We start from the raw sequence: 25,444 nt of genomic DNA on the forward strand, positions 1-25,444 counted from the left end.
AAAATATTCCTGTTTTTGCTAACTGCATACAGTCGTCTAATGGATCAGCAGAAGTGAAGAACAGGCAGCTCAAAGCAGTCAGTAACAGGGATCTGCATTTTGATAATCCAGTTGTTTATAGTCAACGCAGAAAACTGAGCACTACTGTGGGAAGCTGCACAGACTGTAGCATTGCTCCTGCCCCTGGCTGTGAGAAAACCTAGGATGATGCTAGAAGTACCAACTAGAAGTAAAACGCTTGCCTTGAGTAGGATTAGCTGGTCCTAGAAAGCACCAGTCCCTCTCACCTCTTCTTCCTCTTCAATAGTTTCAGTGGCACCAGTTGCTCTTTTCTCCTTTTGGTTTTGTTATTCCAGACAAAATACTGCTGTAGCAGTAATGGGTTCTTTCAGGTGTGTACAGCCCTTGGGGCAAAGACTCTTGGCACACAACTGTTCTGTGCAAAGTGTGAGAGTTTTAAGCCTTTTTATGACTCGTGCACAGGAACACAAAGCAATGGCCTGTCAAATCATGACAAAGGCAACACTTACAGCAGAAGTACTGAAAACAGTTAAAAACAAGAGGCCAGGAGATACCAGTAAAATGATCTTTATTTCAAAGCTCATTAAAAAGCTTCACAATAACACTAACAGAATTAGCGCTTCCTTCATTTTATGTACCCCACATGAAAAATGTATTGTTTAGCAAGAGATGAAACATAAGCGTTTCTGCATGCTACTAACACATTTCACCATCTTATTACCTGATACATACTTTAGACTGCAACAATCAAAAACCTTAGGACAGAAGGATTTCTTCTGGAAAGTCCTTATAAACGGGACAGACACTGGCTTTTTCTGACATACCCAATTAGATGTCCAGACAAAAGAAAACTACCTTGGCATCTACAAATGCCTACGAGTGTTTCGATTACAACCTTTTGAAGGAGCAGTACATTTCAGAATAAGGGCTTCTTTTCATCTTTAGTGATGCAAATGGTTAAATACTGCACAGAAGCTTAGTATGAACTCACAATTCCACAGGAATCTGGAAGTTACCAAGGCAATTTTCCTGTTAGGATAGTCATGACCAACACTATTACTATTCTTCCTCCTGTAATACAACATATCCCAGACAAGTCTTAAGAAAAAAATATAAATAGTTTCCAAAACAATGCATTCCCACCCCCATCACATATGAGAGCCAAAACATCTTCTGTCATGGGATGAAATAACTTGCTGCAAGTGCAGTGGTTTAGTCCAGGTCCATGTTAATGGTGTTTTGATCACTTGGATGACATTCGCCATTTTGCTGAGGCATTTCCGAATTTTTGTCATCTTCACCCATGTCTTCAGTTTTATAATCACTCCGTTCATTTAATGGGTTTTCTTCCTTAGGAGAGTCAACTTTTGGTTTTGGTTGTGTCACAACAGGCTCACAGACATTGTTTAATTCCTAAAAGAAATGGAAAAGATGTGGTCAGAATATATACTAAGGAGTCACCAGCTTCACTAGTGTGAATAGTCCTGTACCCAAAAGACTGTATCAAACTTCCTTCTGTATTTGTTTCCCCTGAGTCCAAACTGACAAATACTTATTGTACCCTGAAATAAATTAACTGATGTTCCATGGGCAAAGTTCAACTTTGTATTTTGGATTTCACATGAGTTTTTTTTAAATTCTGTTTTTGACTACCAGTAAAACACCGAAAAACATGATTTTTTAAGGTGACTGAGAAACATAAAATATCAATTAACTCCACAGTATTGTACACAGTACACTGGAGCTCCTCTGCTTTCTGCTCAATCTCCTTATCTCTATACTTTCTACCTGTTAAGAACACTAGAGCAGTAAGATGAAATTGGGGGAGACAAAGGGGACAGATACCAGTCTAGTTTTAGCACCAACCTCTAATGATAGTTTCTTACAGTACTTACCTGTAGTTTTGCCTTAATTTCACTTGAATGCACAGCTGGATCCTGATCTAAGCTCTTCTTAGCCTGTGCACTCACAGCATTATTCATCCACTCTACCACTTCACTAACACACTTCTCTACTTTCATCATTTCCATTTCATCAATATGGATGTATTTCTCATCCTGCCCAAATACAAACATTTTATATTAGTTAATAATATTACCAAGTTATGTCAACAAGGCTATATCTTATTTACAATTTATAAATCTTTACTGATGGTCAAAATATTTATTAGCCACAAGCAAGACCTGTTACAGCAAGTGACAACAAGAAATACAGACGTTAATATAAGGCTTCCTTTGCCCAATAAACAAAAATTGCAGTTCACAGGGGGCATAGAAGCTTCACAAACAGGTCATGCAATAGAATTTAACGTTCTTAGCCAGGCTGACAACAAAAAACATCCCCTCCCCTCCTGGAGGTTCCAACTGGGCCCAAGGTACTTTAGACGGTGTGATTCTGATGTAAGCAGAAAGGATCGAAGTTTTCAACTTCAGCATTCCCTACAATACCACAGCTACACAATTAACTGATATCAGGAGAAGGACCTACCAAGAAACACAACCTATGAATCCATATTTAGAATTCTTAAGTAAAACCAAGTTTTAAATATACTCTTTTCAATGATGCTACTTATTAAGGACTGTGCAACAGTACTAATTATTTCACCTAATGACAACTTCATAATCTGTAGCTATGGGGTTATAATTGTTTGCAACTGAGAATTGCACTGAGATGCATCTCTCAATGAGTGTTGTGAGCTGCCCTATTCAAATTTTTTAAGTAGAAACCCAAAGAGTAAATTTTCAGGCAGGAATGCTTATCAAGAAAGTAATTTACAAGTACCATTGAGAAGACAACAATAAACAAAAAAACAACCCCCAAACATCCACATATTATAAAACTGGATCTTTTATTTTATCAACTAGTAGATTTTACTCTAATGCTTCTCACCATAAAATAATTCTCATTCTTGAGAGAACTGGAAATGCATTTCTAAGAAGAGTCAGATTAGCTTTTAAAAGGTCAAGAATCTGACCATAAATCTAACCCTCACTCTTTATAAAATGTCCTCTTTAGCCTTAAAACATCCAGAAGTATGAAGAAACTGAAAATGACATACTGTGTGAGATTTTGAGCACTGGGAAACATTTGTGATGTTAAATTTGTGACCTATATAAAGTAGGTTGCAGCTCATCTGAGTGAATTTGAAGCCTTTCCAGCCAATGAGCCTCACTGAAACACTGTGGTAAAAAAAAAAAGTACTCCAAGGCCACTTACTTTATTCCTGAATTCCCCAGCTATTGTAGCATAATACTGGAGCCTGTGTCCCAGTTCTTCTAATAGCTTTGGTCGTTCCTCTGCTTCTTGATAGCGCATTTCAATTGGAGTACCTAATTTCTAGAAAAAGCAGTTCCTGTGTGTTTATGTGATTCATTAACATTCCTTAATGTTGTTTTGTGCAGTATTTTGGAAATTTTGTGTTTTGGGCATATTAACAGACCTACCTTTAAATCCTCTAATTTTTCTATGTACACCTGCTTTGCTTCATCCTCACCTTCTTCATACAGCCAGCCTTCTGTCTCTGTTAGGAGTGCAGAGAACCCCTGCAGATCCTGTGTGCCAATATAATTCAACACAAACATCAAAATAGGTACCAATCGACTATGTTTGTCTTGCAGTAGCAGGACACTGATAAATATACACATTAATTCTTAGCCTACAATATAAAAATTACATTTCTACTGCATCTTTTGCCTAATTAAGTCACTTAAACCACACCAGCTTCTGAACTGAGAAACTTAATCTACAACACAGGTATCATCTATAGCTTTTTGTCCTTCATTGGGCCAATGCTTGGAGTGTGGTTCTAATTCATGGTTTTGGTTATGTGTCCAGCAATACAGCTTCCCCTTCTAGTCACCAACTTTATTTGAAAACATTACTCCATTTGTGATAAAATTTATTTTCAGGGATATGTATCTGCTAAGCCTAAACCTAATTCTGGATCAGTCGCTGCCATCATTCAAACAAGTTCTGGTTTTGCAGCTATTTCCAGGGTGGTTTTGAGTAAGCTTGATCAAGGTATACAAAACATATTTGGTATTAGTATTTTAAGGGAAGTTCCTAAAACCATAACCTACCTTTTCACAAACGAACTTTTCATACGGTCCAGACAGCTTGTCCCTGAAGTCATATACATATTCCTCCACTGCATTCTTTGCATCATTTCTTTCTTTCTCCAGTTTATCTTGCATAATCATCTTTCCCTTTATGACCACAAAAAATATTTTAATTAAAAAATACCAGTGTTCAAACAGCATTCTACAAAGCACAGCTCTTGTAAAATCTCCCAGAGGCCCTGGCTCACCTAACTGCTGGAATTCTGATTGCTACGCAGTAGACTCATCTGAAGAAATTTTAACAACAGTTCATACCAATCTGTGACATCATTCATGGATCACTGCTCTGATACTAATTGTTATAAACACACTTCAATCTTTCTGACAAACATTTGTAAGTTGTGCGTTACAAGTCAGACTATATTAGCTCACTGTAAACTGAGTTCACACTCCAGGGTTAGAGTAAAAGAACAGAGGTTGCCTGGAAAAGCAGACAAATGATTCATAACTGCATACAAGAAAGCAGTCCAAACCACACTCTAACTCACCTCTGTTTCAATATACATATTGAGGAGATCTTTTCCTAACTGCCAAACCAAGTTAGCTTCAATGGGTAGTTCCACATTCTTCACTTTTATCTTGGGTTTTTTAGCTTCTGGGGGCTGATCACCTTTCTTCTCATTTGTCTGAGTTGGAAAGAAGAAAAATAAGATAATTTTCCTGACTTCCTTCTAATGAAGTAGCACTATGATGACAGAAACATTCAGAGGAAGAACACGTAAAGGTTTTTCTCTGTTCTTTCAAAATCTTCAAAATATACTTATGAGGCCCTTTCCTTTCAGGAATTCCACCTCCTATGCTAGTCTCCTTACAGACAGTAAGTACTGAGTTAAAGGAAAGATGTTTCTCAGATGTTTGATATCATGTGTTTGCAGGTTTTTCAGAAGTGTCCATCTGTAGCTTAGCACTTTGATGATGCTGACATTGGCTAAGATTTTAACCCAAAACATTTTTCATCTTGTAAAGATGAAAAACCACAGGCCATTAGCAATAACATGCAGACACATGTTTTTCACATAGATTATTTCCTTTTAGGTGTATGAATTCCTGATTCCAACTTTTCTCAGTAGGCCTAATAAGCTTGGCCTCTAACAGCTGTTAAACAAATGGAAAGTCTGCAACCCAAATAAACTAGCTGTACAACACTGCAGGAAGACAGGGAAGTGGTAGAGAGATATTTCTTGCAGGAATCCTTTTGTAAACTCTGTACAAAAATTATCACAAGATACAGACATTTTTCACAGTAACAAAGATACGAAAAAGCTTCTGAGCACCAAGTTCCTTACTTTTCCCTGGAATATGTTACCATTTTAAAAGCCACCATTATAGAGCATAACATTTTCAACAGAGTTAAAGGGTCACTCACTTTCTTGACATCTGGGATTTTGTTTTCTTCAGAGGGAGGTTCTGATGAAGGGGGAGACTGTGACGTTTGTTGACCATCAGTTTGTACCTGGGACTGTGTTCCAGCCTCACTGTTCTCTTGCTGGATATTTTTCTGAAATGAAAGCCCAGGCACAAAGGATGTAGAAGGCATGTGCACTTGCATTTAATTATAGGGCACTTCTCTTCTGATGCACATACTGTCCAAAGTGCCCTACGAAGCATTCTGTGCACACGTAGAAACACACATGCTTTAACTAATGGAGATACAGACTAGGTGCAAGTTCAGAAGGACTTTATGAAAATGCTAACAGTGCCAAGCTTGCAGCATGGTACTTGTGTGCGTGTGTGCACGTGCTACCACTTCCTCTTACAAAAAGTGGCTTTTAATTTGAGTCAGAGCTTTTAAGTTTTTTCCCCCTCAGGAAACTTAAAACATCAAGTAAACTATAGCAATGCGCATTATTCCCCAGCGTTCCCCTCTCCTTCAATGCTGTAGAAAACGATCCAGCTTTCCCTTTCACAAAAAGTTTCAAAACACTTTACTAATATGAAGGATTACATACAAATCCTTTTAACACAAAGAGCACAGATGATTAACAATCCAAATGAAGTTTTCCTGTTTGGAACAGTTGGATAACTACGGCAGTTGTAAGTAATCCCACCCTTAAGCAACCCGCTTGCTGCTATTGCCCAAAAACTGATTTTGAAATCCACACGCTTTCAAGATAGTGTACATTCTCTCCTGTTCTTATAAAGACACATTTCCTGACAGCTATGCACATCTTAAAACTAATCTTTTTTCACTTCCTTAGAAGTATTTTTCTTCCAGAGTATGTAACAGCAGAACACACTTGGCTCAGTGAGGACATTCACACACAGGAAAAGTCAACTTACATCACTTAAGTTGTCAATAGGCCTCTGGTCCTGAGATTCCACTTCAGTCTCAACACTGACATCTTCATACTCTTCACTTTTAACTGGTTCTACCATAGATGCAGTGGACACACTGAAAATGCCATGAGTATTGACACGGACTTTTACTTTGACTTTAGACTTCTCTCCATCTTTCTGGGCTGCCACATTCTGGATAACATACCTACCTAAAACCAAAAGAATCAATACTCATGCAGTGGAATTAAATAGGTAATACTCCAGAGATAGGAAAACACCTTCCTTTTTCATAGACAACACATTTTCTAAATATTTGATGAAGCCTCTGTGCTAATCTCATGGACCCCAAACTGAAATAAATACTACCAGAAAAAAACAAACAAAAAAACCCCACAAAAAACCCCCTCACCAAAACCAAAACCCAAACCCAACCAAAACCAAAGTACACTGCTTTTCAGCCAACTTCAGTTTACAAATCAAAAGGGAATATGATTATTTTCATGAGCTAGTATAGGTTCTCCTAACACTACTAATTCAGAATAAATATAAAATTGGTTCTGTGTTACTAGTGGACTGAAAGAAAACTACACAAAGAAAGACTTAGTTTAACACCAACGTTAAGCAGTATTTTTTTAACATAAGTTACTGTCCAACACAGAAACAGTATTTCTAGAAGCACTCTTTTAAGCTGCTAACATCCACGCGAGTCTACCATAACCTTTTAACCCAAGGCAGAATCTAATTGTTCTGTAACTACTGTAATACTTCAAACAAGTGTTGTGAAACTAGAAGACAGACAAGTAGTTTAACACTAAATAAAGAATCAGACACCCTTGACATTAACAGCAGACAGTTTTCTGCCTACTATATGGTTATACACATATTGCCAAAAGAGTGACCTGAAGACTACAATGCTTGTTTAGCTGCAAAGTACAAGTTCCCTGATTTCATCACAGGCCAGATATACACAGGTTTGAATGCACCATTCCTTCAGCAACAGACCTAAACTACAGCATACAAGCTTTTACCTGCTTATTTTACAGCTAGGGAATACAATTTTCTGTCTTGTAAATCCAATAATATTGGAGATGTGTGACCTGTCCTCCCTTTTGGTGGTCTCATCAGAACTATTAATTCACCCATTAGTACTACTAGGAATTCTGTTCTGAGTAAAGAATTAGTCAGCAAGTGAGCTGAAACCGGTGTGATCTTCAGTTCTGATTTTACAAGTTTTCAGAACAGCAGTTAAACAGCTTTTTACTTGTTAAAGCCATATAAATTGAACACTCACAAATCCCACCATCAGTCTTAATGGTAAGAGTTAACACAAAGGGCAGTGTGCTGTTTCTGTAACTTCAAAATATTGTCATAGAAGCATAGAACAGCCTGAGTTGGAAGGGATCATGAAAGATCATCTAGTTCCAACCTCCCCTGCCATGGGCAGGGACATCTTCCACTAAACCAGATTGTTCAGGGCACCAATCCAACCTTGTCTTTAACACCTAGAGAGATGAGGCATCCACAACTTTTCTGGGAAATCTGTTCCAGTGCTTCACCACCCTCACAGTGAAGAATTTTTTTCCTAACACCTGATCTAAACCTGCCCTCTTGCAGTTTAAATCCATCCCCCCTTGTCCTGTCACTACTTGCTCTTGCGACAAGTCCCTCTCCCTTGTGCTGGTTTACAAAACATATGACAAGCAAACATACAACATTTAATTGTACGTTTGGAACTCAAGAGCAAGTATTTAATTGGCCTGTCTTTACCATCACAATCTTTTTCTAACCATGTTGTAAATTCTTTGTAAGTGTCAACACTGTCAAGTGTTGCAATTTGTCAAAAAGTATGAAAGAGCTGCATAGAAATGTTGCATAGACAAATCAAAACTGTAGTTTTGCAGTTGCTGCTATTTTAGGCTGCCTTGATTAAAAATTATTCAGCATTATGTCAAGCCGAGAAGGTATAGGAAAAACCAATAACTAGTTATTCAAGACATGCTTTTTTTATATGTAGGAGATTTTTTGTGATTAGTCCTGCTTTAGTGATAAGCAGAAAAGAAGATTAAAAAAGTTATAAAATTATCTTTTGCAGTGATAACCCCATTCTAGTCCTAGACATTCATTTATTGTTTTTCCTCATTTCTTTGTCATATAACCATACTGTAACACACCACAGCTAAAGAACTGATTTAAGATCAAACAACAAGAGACAACATCATTTCCAGGACAATTACTTACCAATTTTTGACTCAGGATATGGTACTCCATTAGGATCAGAATAAAAAGCTTCTAATTCAAATGGACCTTTCCTATAGAATGTAAGAACCTTAGAGAAAGGTGCTGCATGATTTCTGCTGAAGACCTCGTGAACTCTGTAATCAAGGGACAAATATTTTTAGCAGAGTATTTAAGCTGAAAGGCTTTAATATAGGGTCAGAACTCTTCAGAGGAACATCACCATGTTTTGACACATATGGCTTTCTGAACAGTTTCAATAGAAATACTTCATTACTGTACTGCAAAGGAAAAAAACTACTGTTCTCAGTTGTGATGGGAAATTGTCCTATTCCACTAACTTTCCATCTCAGAGGCAAACAAGTTTAGATGTAGGTAACAATACAGTGACAGATTATCAGTAGATCACCAAAATTGGTTTCCTGCAAAGACATAATTTTGAGCTTGGAATAGCATAATTTTAATTGTAATTTGCACCCTTCCTCAGTCTCAAAGGGCTAATTATAGCCCTGTTAATTCCTTACTCACTTACTTTCTATGGCTCAGTTGAGAACCCTGACACCAGATTATTCTTCATTCCTGGATATGACAGAAAGACAAGCAGCATTACTTCACTTTCTTTCTCTAAGGTCTGTCCACTATTATGCCAGTCTAATTTCCAACTAAGTTTTGTCTCCTAACTGTGGAAGATCTCATCTAGTAACCTAACTGTGAAAAAGTGAGAGCTTTACCTAGAATTTGAACCCACAGGTTGCTCTCAGAAGTATGTGACAAAACAATTAGGTTCTCCATCTCCACAAAAAACAGACATGAAAAGAAAAGGCAGAATTACAAGGAACATGAGTAAAGTAAGAACAGGTCCCCCTAGAACTACAATTTTTCCAAAAAATGAACTTGGAGGTTAGGCTTTTACATCCTGGACAGCAACTGCTGTTGCCACAGGCATGGCACAGTTAATAGCAGAGAAATTAGTAAGACACTGCAACTGAAAGAAATTTCTCTTACAGAAGTTATATTCTTGCTAGGAGTTAAATTCTTGCTTCAGTCAGATAAATAGCATCCACATAAGCTCAAAATATATACAGTTGGTAACATTATTAATAAATCAAGAATCTCAGATAGGTGGTGGGAATACCTTACATAAAAATAGAAAGCCAGGGAAAAAAGTGGGATCAGGATCCAGCCATTGTTCTGGTTAATTTTGTATTCTAAAACCTGACAATCAGATAAGGCCAATGCAAGACAACATATTAATTGGTACCCCATTTACTCACAGGTTTTTTTTAAATCTTTATATTTTAACATATGAGGAACTATAGTTAAAATTTCCATTAAGATGGAAATAAAATAAATAAATTAAATAAATAAATAAAGTGTCTATACAATCTTCACTGTCAACCATCTCTGGTACATAGTCTATGGGTTTTCTGTATCAGAATGTCAAGATCCTAATTTAATGCAAGCAAGAACATCATCCTTGAGTTACAAAGGTCAAAAGCTTCACAGAACTGTAGTTTGAGCTACCTACCCTTCAGTGTCCTCTGCTTCAGTGTTCCACAACAGAGATATTGGAAAAGGGGTAGCATCTGTCACAGAGAATTCTCTCACTTTAAAAGCTGGAGAAAGAATGGCACACTAAAAAAAAAAAAAAAGACATGCAATGAAGTTGGTTAACTGTTCTACTCCACTAGCCAAGACAAGCAAGAGAACTATGTTGCCTTAGCTAAAGCAGAACTACGCAAACTGCTTGATTTCAATGCAGTACATAAGAGACAGCAATCTGCTACAGAAGTGTGTTTACACTGTCTTAGCAGGCCCTTTGGCCTCATTCTTTCTGTAGCTTGTGAACAAAGGCAACAGTCTAAGCAAATACCAGGACTGTAAAGAATGGAAATGCTGCATTGCTTAGGCCTAAAAGAAGTGGTGTTTATCTTAAGGATCCTTCTTCCTTGCCTGAACACAACTGATTGCTAGTAAAGGAAAGCAGTTAGAGAGATGGAGTAAGGAAACAAAGAAAAGAATGAAATAAGACAATAGATTATAGGAGAAAAGAAAGAACACGAGTGGTTTACTTGTAAAATGTAGTTCACAAGTTGGAAATTGTAAAAATGGGAGGGAGACAGAATAAAAGTCTGTTTCACACTGATGGAAAGTTGGATATTAGAAAATACCAACTTGCGGTAGCTTGGGATCTCCATAGATACTTCTCATACCTTGTTGATTAAAAATATCTTTCAGCTTGACATCAACTTAACATTTTTTGTATTAAAGATCCCTAAATCCTGTTCTTTTGAAGAGCAGAGTGGACTGCTTACAGAATACACCCAGCATCAGGACTTTCAATACAGGACTGCACCAGAGGAGTAGTCTGGACTTTTTAAATGGCACAGTCCCATAAAAAGACCTAGCGATGTTCCCTTCCATAATTTAAAACGGACCACTTCCACCATTTTTCATAACTGCTTGGTTAATTCTTCACAGAAGCGATCTCAAGAAATATAACTTAAGTTCATCAAGTGTTGCCAGTACTATACCTGCAGAGCACAGCCCCTAGCTATGGCTTCATCTGCATTCAGTGTTGTACTGACATCCTTGCCAAAGAATTTAGCAATCCTCTCTTTGACAGCAGGAATGCGGGTTGCTCCTCCCACAATCTCCACAGCAGTTACATCTTCCACTTTCAGTTGTGCTTGTTCCATTAATGAAACCAGAGGCATCTCTATCCTTTGCAGCAGGTCAGCACACAATTCTTCAAATTGTGACCTAAGGAAAAAACCATGGAATTAACTAAAGAATGCTTGTCCCACCACTACATTTGCTGATATTCTTGTTTCCAAACTGATGCAGACTAGGTTTGTTGACCACACCGCGAAGAGACTTAAAGCTGAACTCCTATGAGGAGGCTGAAGTGGCAACTGTAGACAAGGTGGTACAGAAATAGCTGCTTACAGATTTTCCTAAGCCACTATCAATGTAGTTATTTAAGATAAAGGTATCATTTGAGCGGTTGCTATATATTTGCCTTTTAGCAGAGATTACAGATAAGAAATCAGAAAACACTGATATTTCCTTTACAACAAAGTCATTGCCTAAATACTGGTGGGAACCAAAAAAAACAAACCCCATCACTCTTGGCAGTAGTTACAGAACGAATAAATGAAGTCATGCCTTGTGAGCATGTGCAAGAGACAGATAGATGCAGATTTCATTTACACTCAGACCATAATCAAGTCATTCCTCATAAGCACTGTTTCTGTCCTCTATTCCTCAAACCAATATCCACAGTACAGTTAGAACAGAAAAAAGGAACAAAGCTGCAATTATTGCTATCTTAAGATCAGTATGGGATTTAGGTTACCTAAAATATGCAGAAGGCCTAAATATGCAGCCAATCGCCCCAGTCTGCATACACCAATCCATGGTTTTAAAAACATGTTATCGTACAAAAAGAATCCAAGCTTCTTATGCATGCATTATTGCACTGAAACTTTACTCAGGTAGTTGAACATTCCATTTAACAGCCTTAGCTATTGTAGCATTATGAAAATACCACAGGTATTCTGCACTTACGCCTAATTTTAGCACAGTAAATTTCCTTCTAACACAGAAAGAAACACTTGTTTAAAAAACATGGCCACCAAAGCAAATGCTTTGGTGTTGTACAGAACTCACCTGTTCATTTTTCCAGAGACATCAGTATCATTCATGAAACACTCAATATTTAGAGGAATGTCTGTGCTATTTGAACTCATCAGTTTCTTCAGTTTCTCACACTCCTGATACAGACGAAGAAGAGCTCGAACTTTGGATTTTGGATCTAGTTTGTACTTTGATTTTATTTCTGCACAGAAGTAATCTACTAGCTTTTCATCAAAGTTCCTCCCACCTAGGAAAGGGTCAAATGCTGTGCCAAGTACCTGGTTTGAAAGAACACAATTATTTAGTCTTACACTCAGTAAAATCAAAAGGAGTAGCAATCTTCCAATATAAGTAAGCCTTTGCTTCAAAAAACTGTTGGGGACAGGTCAGCCTATCTTCCAAGGCACAGGCTTTAAGTACTTCATTTAACCACATCAGCCAAAAATTGCTCTTCACTTTTACAGTGGGAGTAAGACTAAGTAACTAGGTGACAATCCTAATTATTCAAAATTTTAATCTATACACACATTCATTTAGATAAAAAAAATTAAATTATAGCAGTTGTATTATGTATCTTACATTTGTGTATTGCAAGGAATTTACAACTGCTGTTTGAAACCACCCTAATGAAATGAAGGACACTGATGAAAACCATCTTTTGACTCATTGACACTTTCCATGCACTTATTTCAGAATTTAAAGAACAAGACAGATTTGCAGGCTATTTAATTCTAGTATCTCATAAACCCTTTTATTTTCATTTAATCTTACTACCTTCAGTTTGCTCTTGTTGAACGCACAGGCTGATACTTGAAATGCAGAATGTCCCATATCAACAAAGACAACTATCCGTGGCTTCTCCTCAGGAGCTGGAAGGTCTTGTTTATAAATTCCATAATTTAGAGCCACTGCAAAAGAAGTGTCAGATATTATCTGTGCAATCTCTAGTGAGTTTCCAATCACATGCCTGTGAATATTAAGACATAGGATCAAAAGCATCAAGACAAATCCAGACATACACGGATGGAAGGTTTTACCTTCATGGAAGCTTTATTCGATTAAGTTGCAGGATCTGAGAAGCAGAACATTCTCCCTCAGACATGTATATGCTCTCTAAGTGTTTGAGGGTTTTTTTGTTTGGTTGTTTTTGTTGTTGTTTTTCTGTGGTTTTTTTTGCTTTTCTTAGTAATCGAAAGCATAGAACATTTTAACAATAAAATCCAAACCAAGTTTTGTATTTACAATCAGTATCTCCCAGGCAGGAAGGTTTTGTCTGAGAGTTGTATAAATGGTCAGCAGAGCTGCATGTGTGTGTCTTAAAACCACAATTATACTGAAAAAAGCCTTGGAAGTCATGAGGTGTTGATGCTTAATTAAGGAACTTCCTTTCAGAGTGCCTAAATCCTGCAATTGTGGATCTGGGCAGTAAACTAAATGAACAAGTACTGGCATTGCAGTGACACCTAAATAAGTGCTCAGGGAGAAAACTATCATTGAAGTTTGATCTTGTCTACCCCTTCACACAGAAGACATTAACCTAAGAAAAGAGCAAAAAGTTTTTCAAATGTTTTTGTCTCATGTTTAATTTTTCAAGTCAGCCCTTTTTCTTGGAGTAACCAAATGCACTCTCTATCCAACTTGTCATTTACAGAAACTGCTCATTTACCCTACTTACCTGCTGTCATGTCATTCATTAATCTAAGGCAATTTAAGCCAACAATCTGAGCTGCATCTAGAAGGGACCTTCTTTCAGCATCTGTGAAAAACGATGGAACCTGAAAAGAGCAGGTGAGAATAGGAATTTATTTCTAGAAAATGAGACATCACAATGCTTATTTGAAAGCGTTAATTTTAAAACTGTATCTATTCCTTCTCTTTGAGGAAGATGCTCACTGCAAGCCTCTAAAATGCAACTACCATACTGAACTGAGACTTCAACTATTCTATTCAATCAAAGATGCAATTAAACAAGCATCAGTAAGCACACATTAGAAAGAAACAAGTGAGGTATTTGTATACAAGTGCTAAGAACCTTAAGTACAGGGCCAATATGTGAAATTTGGTATTATGGAGACAGACATGGAATACCTTAATTAGAACTAGCAGCTGTACTCCTGTCCAAAAAAGCAAAGAGGAAGGTAAAAAATATATGGCAATACTACAGGTGTGAGAGATGAAAAAAATAAGGCATAACAAATATAGAGAATCTATTTTGGTTGAAATTAGGCAGGAAGTGGTAAGAAATTCTGAAGGAATATGTCATTGAAAATTTTTTATGTTTGTCTAGCATTGGCATTGGACAGCGACTTCTGATGTGCCCAGGGACACATGAAGAACTAACTTTCTGGGTAAAGACTGGAGAATAAACGTTTCTAATAACAACAGAGTTGAATATCCCTAGGTGCAACACAAGATAGACTTGTTCCAACAGTCATTGAGAACAGAGCCAGGTGTCATTTCATATTCAGGGCTTTGCAATGGAATGACTGTTATTGATCTGAGGCCATTTTCTTAGTAGTCATAAAATCAAAAAAAAAAAAAAAAACCCAAACAAAACCCAAAACTTGCTGAAAGGATAAACATAAACAGGACAGAAACTAAGGCTTCCAGCTGCCAGAAGGCAATCTTTGGTTAACAAATTGTTTATCAAAGTTGTTATCAAATTGTTTTGAATTTAAGGAAAAAACACAAGCATAAGTATTTACTTTAATGAGTGATTAGGATGTTTAGTCATGGAAACAAGCTGTAGTAAAAGGGTATATATCTGGATACCAGAAACGTTCTGGGTCCAAATTTCTAAGAGAATGAGTTCACAAAGTGAGTCAGGGTCTGGAATATGGAAGCAGCTCTGGGATTTCTTTAAGTCAAAAGCTCTAAAGCTAGTTGGGATTAATCTCTTTGTAAGTGCTTAGCAGAGTTCTTTTTCACTCTACACAAATAGAAACAAAATGCCTTCAGTAGCTGAAGTTAAAAGACATAATGTTCCTGTGCGCTACAATTACTTACAGAAATAACACAGTCTGTCACTGGTTTTTTTAGGTTACTCTCTGCAGTCTCCTTTAATTTAGTCAATAGCATAGCTGAAATCTGTTCCACACTGAAGATATGTTCCTCATCCATGTACATGACCTGGATAGAATAGGTAAAATAATTCCATTATTTCAACTGAAGGAAAAATTACTTCATGTTCTTTGATACACTAGCTAATACTCTATCAATCATGACATGCTTAATTATTTCATTATAGAACTTCACTTTAGAGTTTAATTTCCCAGTTGAGTGTTTACAGAAGCAATAATTCCATTCTCAAATTCTTAAAGGATCATGAACTGTATCAACTCTATAGATGAAGAAAATGGTTAGGATATGGTCAAAGTAACACAAGTTTAAAATGTGAGTGAAGCTAGACATGGTCACACACTATTAAGTCAAAATCTAAAAATAGCCAACGATTTTCAAACTACTGCCAAATGCAAAAGAAAAGCCCAGAACTGCTTGCTGGCTATTTTCCCTTGGCATTTTTATCCTTCTACTCAAATACATCAAGAGTCTGCTCAAATACATGAAGAACTGTGCAACACAGTTCACCTATGCACATAAAACAATTAATAGCTTAAGATAAAGCTCAGCAAAAAGTTTACTTATTGCTCTCTTACTAAAAAAATTATTACTGAATCACCATTTTTCTGTGCATTAGAATACATGACAGCGATGAAGTGAAGGATCATGTTATAACTGATTCTTGAAAGCAGTGTTTGCCTTTTATTCACCTCAGTACAATCTGGGGAAAAATTAAGGACTTTGGTTTTAATAGAAAAATTGTTCTCTAAATATCCCATGTTTAAACTGAATGTTACTGAATCAGTTGTTAAAACTTTTTAATCACAGTTAAATAGAAAAAAGCACTAATTTGTTCTCCAAACAACCTGAGAAAAATAGAATACCAGACAGCAGTGTTCTCCCAATACTAGGCTTTCTCATATAGTAAAAGACTCCTACACCCATTAATTAAAGGAAACCATTAATTTGAGTTTGAATTTATCTGTTAGCCTCACAAGTCACAAACAGCAGAAGAAAAAGCATCTACTCTTTTGTAAAGCCTGGCTACTATTCTAGTCAGAATTCTTTCTAATGTATAATCTCTTCTGTGATCTATTCATTACCTAGGACTGATCTATGTTGAAGTTTTGAGGCACTAGTTCAAACTAGGGTCTTCATTAATGAAGCAACATCCTCCGTTATGCCAGCAGGGCTTCATTAGCAATAATTTTATATAGTTTTACAAATGGATACAATGTTATTACCAGCACCTATTCACGAATAGCTGACATTGTATCAGCAAACTCCTTGAAATGTAAGCAATAGCCCAAACTGCAATGTGGTACAAACTGTTTTTCAACCCTTGTTTGCAAGTAACTTACTCCAGGCAGTCCACTAAAGATACGTATCACTCGTTTATAGCAACTATTCTAAAGAAAAGTTCGGACTACCTTATGAGGAATTTGTAACCACATAATTATACTGCTGCAACATATTTCACACAAGAGTGACAGAAGGTTAATACTTTGAAGTCATACCATACGACCTTGAAATAATCTTAGCAGTTTTTCTGCCAGTATGTTTGAGTAGGACGTGTAGTGTACCAACACAGAAACTTGCATTTCAGCAATTACTTGTAAATGAGCCTTAATTTGATAGTTAACATTCATTATTTAAAGATGAAGGTGTCTATTCATACAAGAGTTCTTCTTTAACAGAAAGACTAAAAAAACCCCCTAGAGTAATTAAAAGAAACCGATATTTTCATGACTAGGTGCTGAAATATAAGATTTCAGATTTAGCTGTAACACCCAGAAATATACACTGCAAATTTACCTTTACTCCAACTCCACCGTTCTTCATGGGAACCAAATCATAGCTCAACTTTTCTTTTTCCTTCTGAACAAAAGGATCATTAAATGCACGGCCATGGAATCTCTTGAAGTTAGATACAGTGTTGTGGGCATGAGTAATTTGCTGTAAAGAAATACAGGGTATTTAGAAATCCACTCTTAATCAGCCTGCAATGTTCAGTGCTGTTCCGTATGCCCCCCAGCACAGGTCAAGTTTTCAGACAACCACCTGCTCCCCTGTCACAGCTGTTTCTTTTAACACCAGTAATTACTATCTGGTACTTTTTATCAGCTCATTACTACAAAAGACTAGCAGACCACTATTTTTTAAGGATTATAAAAGTATCTCTGAAGCCTTGATGCAACTGAGTGAGCAATGACATGATCTGTAGTGCCTACTACTTTAGTCAACTAATTTAGAATCAGAGAATTATTTATGTTGGAAAAGGCCTTTCAAATTGTTGAGTCCAACCATTTACCTAACACAGCCAAGCCCACCAATGTCCCAAAATGCCATATTCACACACCTTTTAAATACCTCCAGGGATGGTGACTCTACCACTTTTCTGGACCGCCTGTTCAAATACTTGACAACCCTTTCAATGAAAAATTTTTTCCTAATATCCAACCTAAACCTCTCCCAGTGCAGTTTGAGCCCATTTCCTCCTGTCCTATTGCTAGTTACTTGAGAGAAGAGGCTGGCCTCCACCTGGTTACAACCTCTTTTCACATCGTTGCAGAGAGCAGTAAGGTCTCCCCTGACCCTTCTTTTCTCCAGGGTAAAAAACGCCAGCTCCCTAGGCTACTCCTCATAAGGCCTGTGCTCCAGACCCTTCACCAGCTCTCTTGCCCTTCTTTGGACACACTGCAGAACTTCAATGTCCTTCCTGAACTGAGAGGCCCAGAACACAACACAGGACTCGAGGTGCCCAGTGCCCAGGAGGACAATCACTGCCCTGGTCCTGCTGGCCACACTATTTCTGACACTGGCCAGGATGTCATTGGCCTTCTTGGTTACCTGGACACACTGCTGGCTCATGTTCAGCTACTGTCAATCAGCACCCCCCCAGTGCTTTTCCACCAGGCAGCTTTCCAGCCACTCTTCTCCCAGCCTGTAGTGCTGCAGGGGGTTGTTGTGACTCAAGTGCAGGACCCAGCACTTGGCCTTATTAGACCTTATAAACTGGTCTCAGCCCCTCCATCTTGTCTGTCTAGGTTCCTCTGCAAAGCCATCCTAACCTCCAGTAGATCAACACTTGCACCCAGTTTGGCCTCACCTCCAAATTGACTGAGGGTGCACACCATTAGTGACTGGCCACTAGCTGGATTTAACTCCATTCACCACCACTCTCTGGGCCTGGCTGTCCAGACAGTTTTTTTTTCACCCAACTAAGAGTACACTCCAGCTGTGTCAGTCATCCCATCATGTTTCCATGATGGTAACTGTGTCATAGTTTTCCTGTTGCACAACAGTATCCCACTCCTCCTCTTTGTTGCCCCTGCTGCAGGCATTAATGTAGATGCACTTCAGTTGGGCTACTGATCCCAACACTCTTGGGGATGAAGAAGCTCCAATTCCTACACGACCATTCTCAGGAGCTTCTGTGGTTTCCAACACATCAATAACCCTTGTGTCATTGCTGCCACATGGATCTCCATCCTCTACCTCCACTGAGACAGCAGACTGAAGGACCTCATTAGCACACTGTCTCTCAAATACTAATGTGGTGCCCCCAGGCCTATCTCTAGCAAACCTGGTTTTATCCCTTTTCCTTCCAAATCTAATTTAAAGCTCTCTAAAAGACCCTTGCTAACTTCCAGGCAAAGATCCTTTTCCCCATCTGAGACAGGTGTACCCCATCTGTTGTCAGCAGCCCTGCTGTCATGTAAACTGACCCACAATCAAAAACCTCAAACTCTGCCATTGACACCAGGTTCAGAGCCTGGTCTGCTGGCTCTTCCTGTCTCTTCCCACATTTCCTGAAACTGGAAGGATAGAGGAGAACACATCACTACTTGTGCTCCTGATCCCTTAACCTGCTGTCCCAAGGCCCTGAAGTCTCTCCTGATTGCCCCTGGACTTCTGGATGCAACATCATCACTTTCAACCTGAAAAAACAATAATGGGTAATAATCTGAGGGCCATACCATGGTAGGAACTTGGACCCCAAGGAGGCAGCAGGCTTCTCTAAGAAGTGGTTCCAGCCAGCACATTGGGCCTTCTGTTCCCTTCAGAAGGGTGTCTCCTATGCCAACAACATCTCTTTTTTTCTTTATGGAAGCAGTTTTGACATAGACTGGCTTAACCTGGGTGACAGCTTCATGCAGGACAAACCACCATCCTCGTTATTGTTCAGTTCCACTTGCAGAGCCTCACACCCAAGTGCAGGGCACTTGGCGAAGTGGGGCATTCACAGAGATGTGTCTGCCGTGCTGCCCAGGAACTTGTCACCATTGCCTCCATCCCTTTAAGACACTGTATTCAGAGAGGTGGAGAGGAGGGTAAGGAATCCTCTCTATCATGTGTCCTATCTGCCTCCCAGGCCTGTCCCAGGGAAGGCAGGGTACAATTCCAGTACTTCATCTCTCTCTTTTGCACTCCAATACTTCTTCACCTACTTACTTCCTCCCAGAGCTCTATCACTAAGTGGAAGAGTTCCTGTACCTGGACACACTCCCACAGCTGTGCTTACAGCTGCTACCTGGTACTGGCACAAGAGCAGGGCTCACCCTGCAGGTGAGCACCTAGGAGGTAGCATGTTCCCGCCTGAGCTGTCTGGGCAGCTGTGTCAGTCGTGCTGGGTGTGGAGCTCAGTGAGGCCATGGCTTTCTGCCAGGTGAATACCGTTGCTCCCTGGTCGAGCTGGCACTGCTTCAGCACCCTTCTGTGCAAACTGCTGTGCCACACCCTGGTCACAACTGCCCCCTAAGGGCTTATTTTATATTTGGGAGCAACTGCTGCTGTTGCTCCTGGCCCCACTTAGGCACCATCAGCCACTGCGGCTCAAGCCACAGGCTTCTGGCAGCTCTTGGCTCCCTGTGATGTTCCCCCACTCCAGGAAACTCCCCGCTGTGTGCAGCACTGGAGCACTCTGCTACTGATCATGCCAGCAACCAGAGCCACTACCTTGGCAACAGAGTGACAGAATTTAGATGAAATTCAAATGATTCAAGATAGAAACCAGCTTCACAAGTAGTTGCAATGTTTGTAAACTGGCACTCCAACCCCAGCCATCCCACCTCCACTTTAAACCTCATTACATTAAGGCAAACAACTGTTTCTGTAGTTATGAAGTGTCAAGCTTAAGTGTCCCCATGCATTTCAATACTTACTTTTTTCCTCTTGCACTACCTTTAAATCACATCATTTCCTTGTCCATGTTCATCTAGCAGCAACTCAAATTCTTGCACCAGACTGATGAAGTGCATAGATAACACCAAAAAACTTGAAACTTTTTTTGGTAACAACATCAGCTTGAAGTATATGCTAAGCTATAATGCAAGCTCCCCACAGACACAAATTACCTAAGGAAGCATTCATTATCAGGAATGCAAAGCACAACAGAAACTGGACAACTAGACCAGTCCAAAAGAGATACTGCAAGTATCTCAGCGTAAAATTAATCCTATTCTATTGGAGAGAAATTATAAGAGTATATTGTTCTCCACAGGACAGATTTAGGTAGGCATAGACTATATAATAACAACTCAAATGCTGATCATACCAAGGAAGATTTCTAGCATTCACTACCCTCAAAGGAAAGCATCAGTTCCCTGTTGCATGTAAAATTTTCCATCATGAAACAGAAGAATTTGAATTACATCTTATATTAGAAAACTATGCAACTAGGACAGCTCTCCTACAGAAAAGCTCCCTGACAAAAAAGGAGGCTGTACTCGTACTAACAAACAGTAACTTTCAGACAGCTGTGTGGAAAAACGTCACACTTGAATTCCCTACTGAGAATCATCCTTGGTTTATTCTAATCACCAAACAGCACTCAGCAATTAATAGTAAGAGAGCACGAGTTAGGACAGGACAAAAATCATGCCAGGAACTATTCCAGTCCTTTAATGCATTTGAGTATTTAGGTTCCTGTGTCTAAGATTGTTGCCCAGCACGGTTTCATTTATTTGTATACCCACAGCTTCAGAGTAGTTGAATGCTACGTAATTCACAGCTGTACAGCTGTAGAAACAAGAATTATTACCATGTAGTGGACAGAGAACCGCAAACACTGGTAGCTTTTATAGCCTAATTTAGAATTAACCTAGAAGCCTTTTCTAAGAGAACAATCTTAAAATATTTTTAGAGTAATTGTATGCCATTAGGTCTGTAGCATGTTTTAATATCTTCTTGCTTAGTCACAATTACGAAAGCTGAGAATTATGGTCTGTTAACTAACATACTGTTATCATCTCTGATGCTGTCAGACTTACCTAAAGGTAAGAGAAATTCTCTGAAAATTTGCTCCAGCAGCAGATTCTCAAATATTAAAAAGAGCACCTCTGAGCTCTCTCACATATAATCACATTGTAGAAGGCAGTCAAAAACGCAGGCTTTTTTTCTTTTTTTTGGTGGGATTTTTTTCTTGGTTTGCTTTGTTTTGATTGCCTTTTTTTTTTTTATCTAGGAAACTCATTCAAATGAAAAGCATCACTGTACTCCTTGATTTAAGTAGCAACTACACCCTAGGACACAAAAAATGTATCCCTCCATTGTCCATGTCAAGAAACTTCTATATTTACAAAAGAAACACAATTTACATCTCAGGTCATCAGCCAAACTACACCACTTACAGCAAGACAAATAATTGATCTATTATATTTTATCATTTTTAAGTATCACTTTCTTCTGGTAAAAATGTTTACCTTCAACTGCTAATTGGACAACCAAGCATGAAAAAGTCAATATAGTAACATCATACAGGTCAGTTTGAAAGCACCTTAAGTCACAGGTGTTCATCACTGCAAATACACACTTGTAAATGCATTCTGAGAGATGGAATCTACTTCACTTTCAGCTTGCTTCATGCTTTCCACAGCATTTACTGGAATAATCCAACAATACTGAAACATGCTCAAGAGTACATAGGTTCAGATCACTTGGCATTTTGAGTAACAACTCATTTTTTGCACACTGATGAATCATACTAGTTTCAGTGGAAGCAGTCAACTAAACAAAACCAATGTTAAAACAAAACTAAATGAAAAAAACACAAACATAGACATTTAATTTATTACTGCAAATGTTAACCCATAACTGAGAGCATACATGTGCTTGTAAAGATGTAAACTATTTGTATTACCTCAGCTGTTCAAAATTAAGAGGGGAGATATTACAGTGGAAAAAAGCCTCGTTTAGTGCTCTCTCCATGGAAACTCACTGCAGTCCTTTTACTATGAGAGATATGCACAGGCCAGTGGAGGCTGCATGCTTGATCTCCACCGGCAGCAGTTACGTAACAACTTAAAATACCTAAGGATTATTTAACCATTACATTACATTATTCTGAGTCTCGTTGGAATCAAGCTTTCCTTCTAAATTGAAAATATGACTTTAATGAAGAATACATTCAACCTTTCAGAGCACCTCAATCAAAAAAAAAAACCAACAAACAACCCCCAAAAATGACTTCAAAACAAGAGCTACCTAATAGCTTTAAGAATCTGAGCCAAACTTCTCCCCTTACAACTAGTTTTAAGAAACTATATACAAAATTTAAAATGTTATCCTTCAAGTGCAAGGAAAGCCTACATACAACTGTTAAAAAAAGGAACCCAGAGACCTTAAGCTGTCAGAAAAGCAACATATTCAATGGGAAAATATTACATTAATGAAAGAGAGAGCAGTAACATTCTAGCAAAAATATCCTACATTTCTCTGAAGAAAGCATGGCATCATAGTGCAGCATTTCTAAAATAAAAGGCTTGACAAGGAAAATGAAGTTGTTTGGTTTTAACTATTCCCAGCCAACTCTCTTTACATCGGTACTTCGACAGGAAATGACCTACCTGGTTTTTAGCCGCAACACCAATAGCTCTGTTTTTAGAGCCAAACGAAACCACCGATCTGAAAAGAACAACAGGCTAATTAACCCCAGTACTGACAACAAACATGACTGAGATCTGTCACAGATACATCTCCTACTACTGGAAGTAAAACACCAAAGTCTTTCTGTTGAAGTGCCATTCTTGCAGTTTGCCGTAAAAAACTTCAGCAAGACTTTTATCCATCTTAAAGCCTTGGCTCGAATCCAGGACTTCTCACAACGGCTTATCAAAACGCTAAAACGGGATGATCACAACTCAGAGCTCACATCCATGCTACACCCTCCCCATCCGTGCACGGCTCCTTTTAACTTTGCAGCTAACTCCCGCTTTCGGCTTTCTATACCCGACCTCTGAGTAGAGGAGAGCTGCTCTGGAGCAGGTGGCAGAGTCCATCCGACTGCAGCGTGCGAGCGTGTTCCCTCCACGTCCCACTTAACCCGGGCTGCCACAATGGGGACTCGCCGCCGGCGTTCCCACCCCGCCGCACCGCGCCCCGAGCAGCCTCCGCACTGCCCTCCATCCCCAGGTTAGTGCCCAAGGGACCCGCTCCAGCCCCGGCTGCGGGGCGGGGGCGCACAGGGGCACACAGCGGGTCAGGTGGGGACATGGGGGCACAGAGAGGGTCGGGACACGGGGGCACAAGGGTCGCAGCCGTGCCCCGCGCCTGCACCTGCCACCGGCAGCCCCTGGGGCCCGTGCGGAGGCGGCGAGCGCGGGGAACGCGGCCAGCCCCACACAGCGGCAATCACACCCCCCACGCCCACGGGAAACTTCCGGCACCTTCCTTCCGGCCGCTGGGCGCTCCGGCCGGACGGACCGGCGCACCGCCCGGACCGCGCCCCCCTTACCCAGGCCTCATCACGGGCTAGTTGCAGCGAGTCGATTGGAACTCGGTTGGGCCAGGTCTCGATGCCGCCGGCCCGCGCCACGGCGATGAGCAGCTTCTGGAAGCAAGGTTCAAAGCCGCACCACCCGGCCCATGCCCCCAGCGCCAGGGCGGAGGCCCGCGCTGTGGACCGGCTGGCTCGGCGCTCTGCGGCCGCCCGGACCGGCAGCGTGCGGCGGCGGTTGAGCGGGAGGAAGACACAGCAGCGCCGCGCCGCCGCTGCTTTAATATGCAATGAGGGCGAGAGTTTCCAGAAAAACTGCATCGGGAGCCACTCACGGGCTCCACGTTGCGGCTTCGCTTCGCCTTCGGCCGCCTTTCTCGAACAATTCCCGCATCGGCGGCCGCGGCCGCGGTGACGCGTGCGCCGTTCCAATGGCGACGCGGGACGCCGCAGCCCCGCGGGGGCGGGGCAGGCGGGAAAGGGGCGGGGAAGGGGCGGGAAGGGGGCCGGAAGAAGGGGCGGGCCGGGCGGGGGCGGTCGGGGAGGAAAGGCTGGGTGTGTGGGAGTAGAGGAGATAAACGGGTATCGGTGGCAGGGCCTGTACTTTAGTGCGCTGGGAAGCCTCTGTGTAGAGCCGACTGTTACGCTGTTATTGGTATCTCCCCGCCGTGCTGTGGGGTAACAGCACAGGTTAAATATATTAACGCTATAGATCCCTTGTTCTCTTCAGAGGGCTTTTATCTCTGTGCCCAGTGCAACAATCCACTATAACACAAATGCCCTGTTGCTTCCTAGCTGTTTAGCTCTAGCTGTTTGTTCAAGACCCCATTCCCTGCTATAAGTAGGCCTTAACCTCCTGCATTCCATAGGGAGGGGAGGTATGGCAGGTACACAGACCTTGATTTCAGTTGTCAGCAGTACATCTGTTATGGAATGACAGAATCGATTAGGTTGGAAAAGACCAGTAACATCATCAAGTCCAACCCGTGGATGAACACCACCATGTCAACTAGACCATGGCATTAAGGGCCACATCCAGTCTTTCCTTAAACGCCTTCAGGAATAGTGACTCCACCACTTCCCTGGGTAGTCCAGTTCAATATCTAATTACCCTTTCTGCAAAGAAATTCTTCCTAATGTCCAACCTAAACCTCCTCTGGTGCAGCTTAAGACTATGTCCTCTCTATATATTAGATGCTGCCTTTCAGGTCATCACTGTTAAAAAGGGCAGGGAGAGGTGAAAGTATTCAGAGTCCTGAGTTTCCTTGTGTGGAAGAGGCAAAATATGAATATTTGGCCCCTACTCCCTTTCTAGGTACAGTGGTACAGCAATTTCTGATAAAGCTTTGCTTCATAGTTGAGTAACATTCAGCTCTGT

The 25,444-nt window shown here is 40.1% G+C and overlaps 1 protein-coding gene across 2 annotated transcripts; it reads right to left on the bottom strand.

Annotated features, from left to right (window-relative positions):
* Nucleotides 1-572: 572 nt before the first annotated feature.
* On the bottom strand, nucleotides 573-23,325 carry HSPH1 (heat shock protein family H (Hsp110) member 1). Of its 2 annotated transcripts, XM_008926146.2 has the most exons (17): nucleotides 23,198-23,325; nucleotides 17,166-17,306; nucleotides 15,297-15,419; nucleotides 13,966-14,065; nucleotides 13,065-13,198; nucleotides 12,324-12,568; nucleotides 11,186-11,414; nucleotides 10,180-10,286; nucleotides 8,655-8,788; nucleotides 6,420-6,625; nucleotides 5,506-5,637; nucleotides 4,628-4,765; nucleotides 4,101-4,226; nucleotides 3,465-3,572; nucleotides 3,238-3,357; nucleotides 1,917-2,078; nucleotides 573-1,434 (listed from the first exon to the last, which is right to left on the bottom strand). In XM_008926146.2, exons 2-17 carry the CDS (start codon nucleotides 17,190-17,192, stop codon nucleotides 1,234-1,236), a joined length of 2,292 nt encoding a protein of 763 aa, XP_008924394.2. In that variant the 5' UTR covers nucleotides 17,193-17,306; nucleotides 23,198-23,325; the 3' UTR covers nucleotides 573-1,233. The 2 variants fall into 2 exon arrangements, with proteins under 2 accessions (XP_008924394.2, XP_008924395.2); XM_008926147.2 differs by lacking the exon at nucleotides 5,506-5,637.
* Nucleotides 23,326-25,444: the final 2,119 nt, after the last annotated feature.

Source organism: Manacus vitellinus, unplaced genomic scaffold (genome assembly GCF_001715985.3).
Source record: "Manacus vitellinus isolate BGI_N305 unplaced genomic scaffold, ASM171598v3 scaffold_2_pilon, whole genome shotgun sequence".
NCBI classification, from domain to species: domain Eukaryota; kingdom Metazoa; phylum Chordata; class Aves; order Passeriformes; family Pipridae; genus Manacus; species Manacus vitellinus.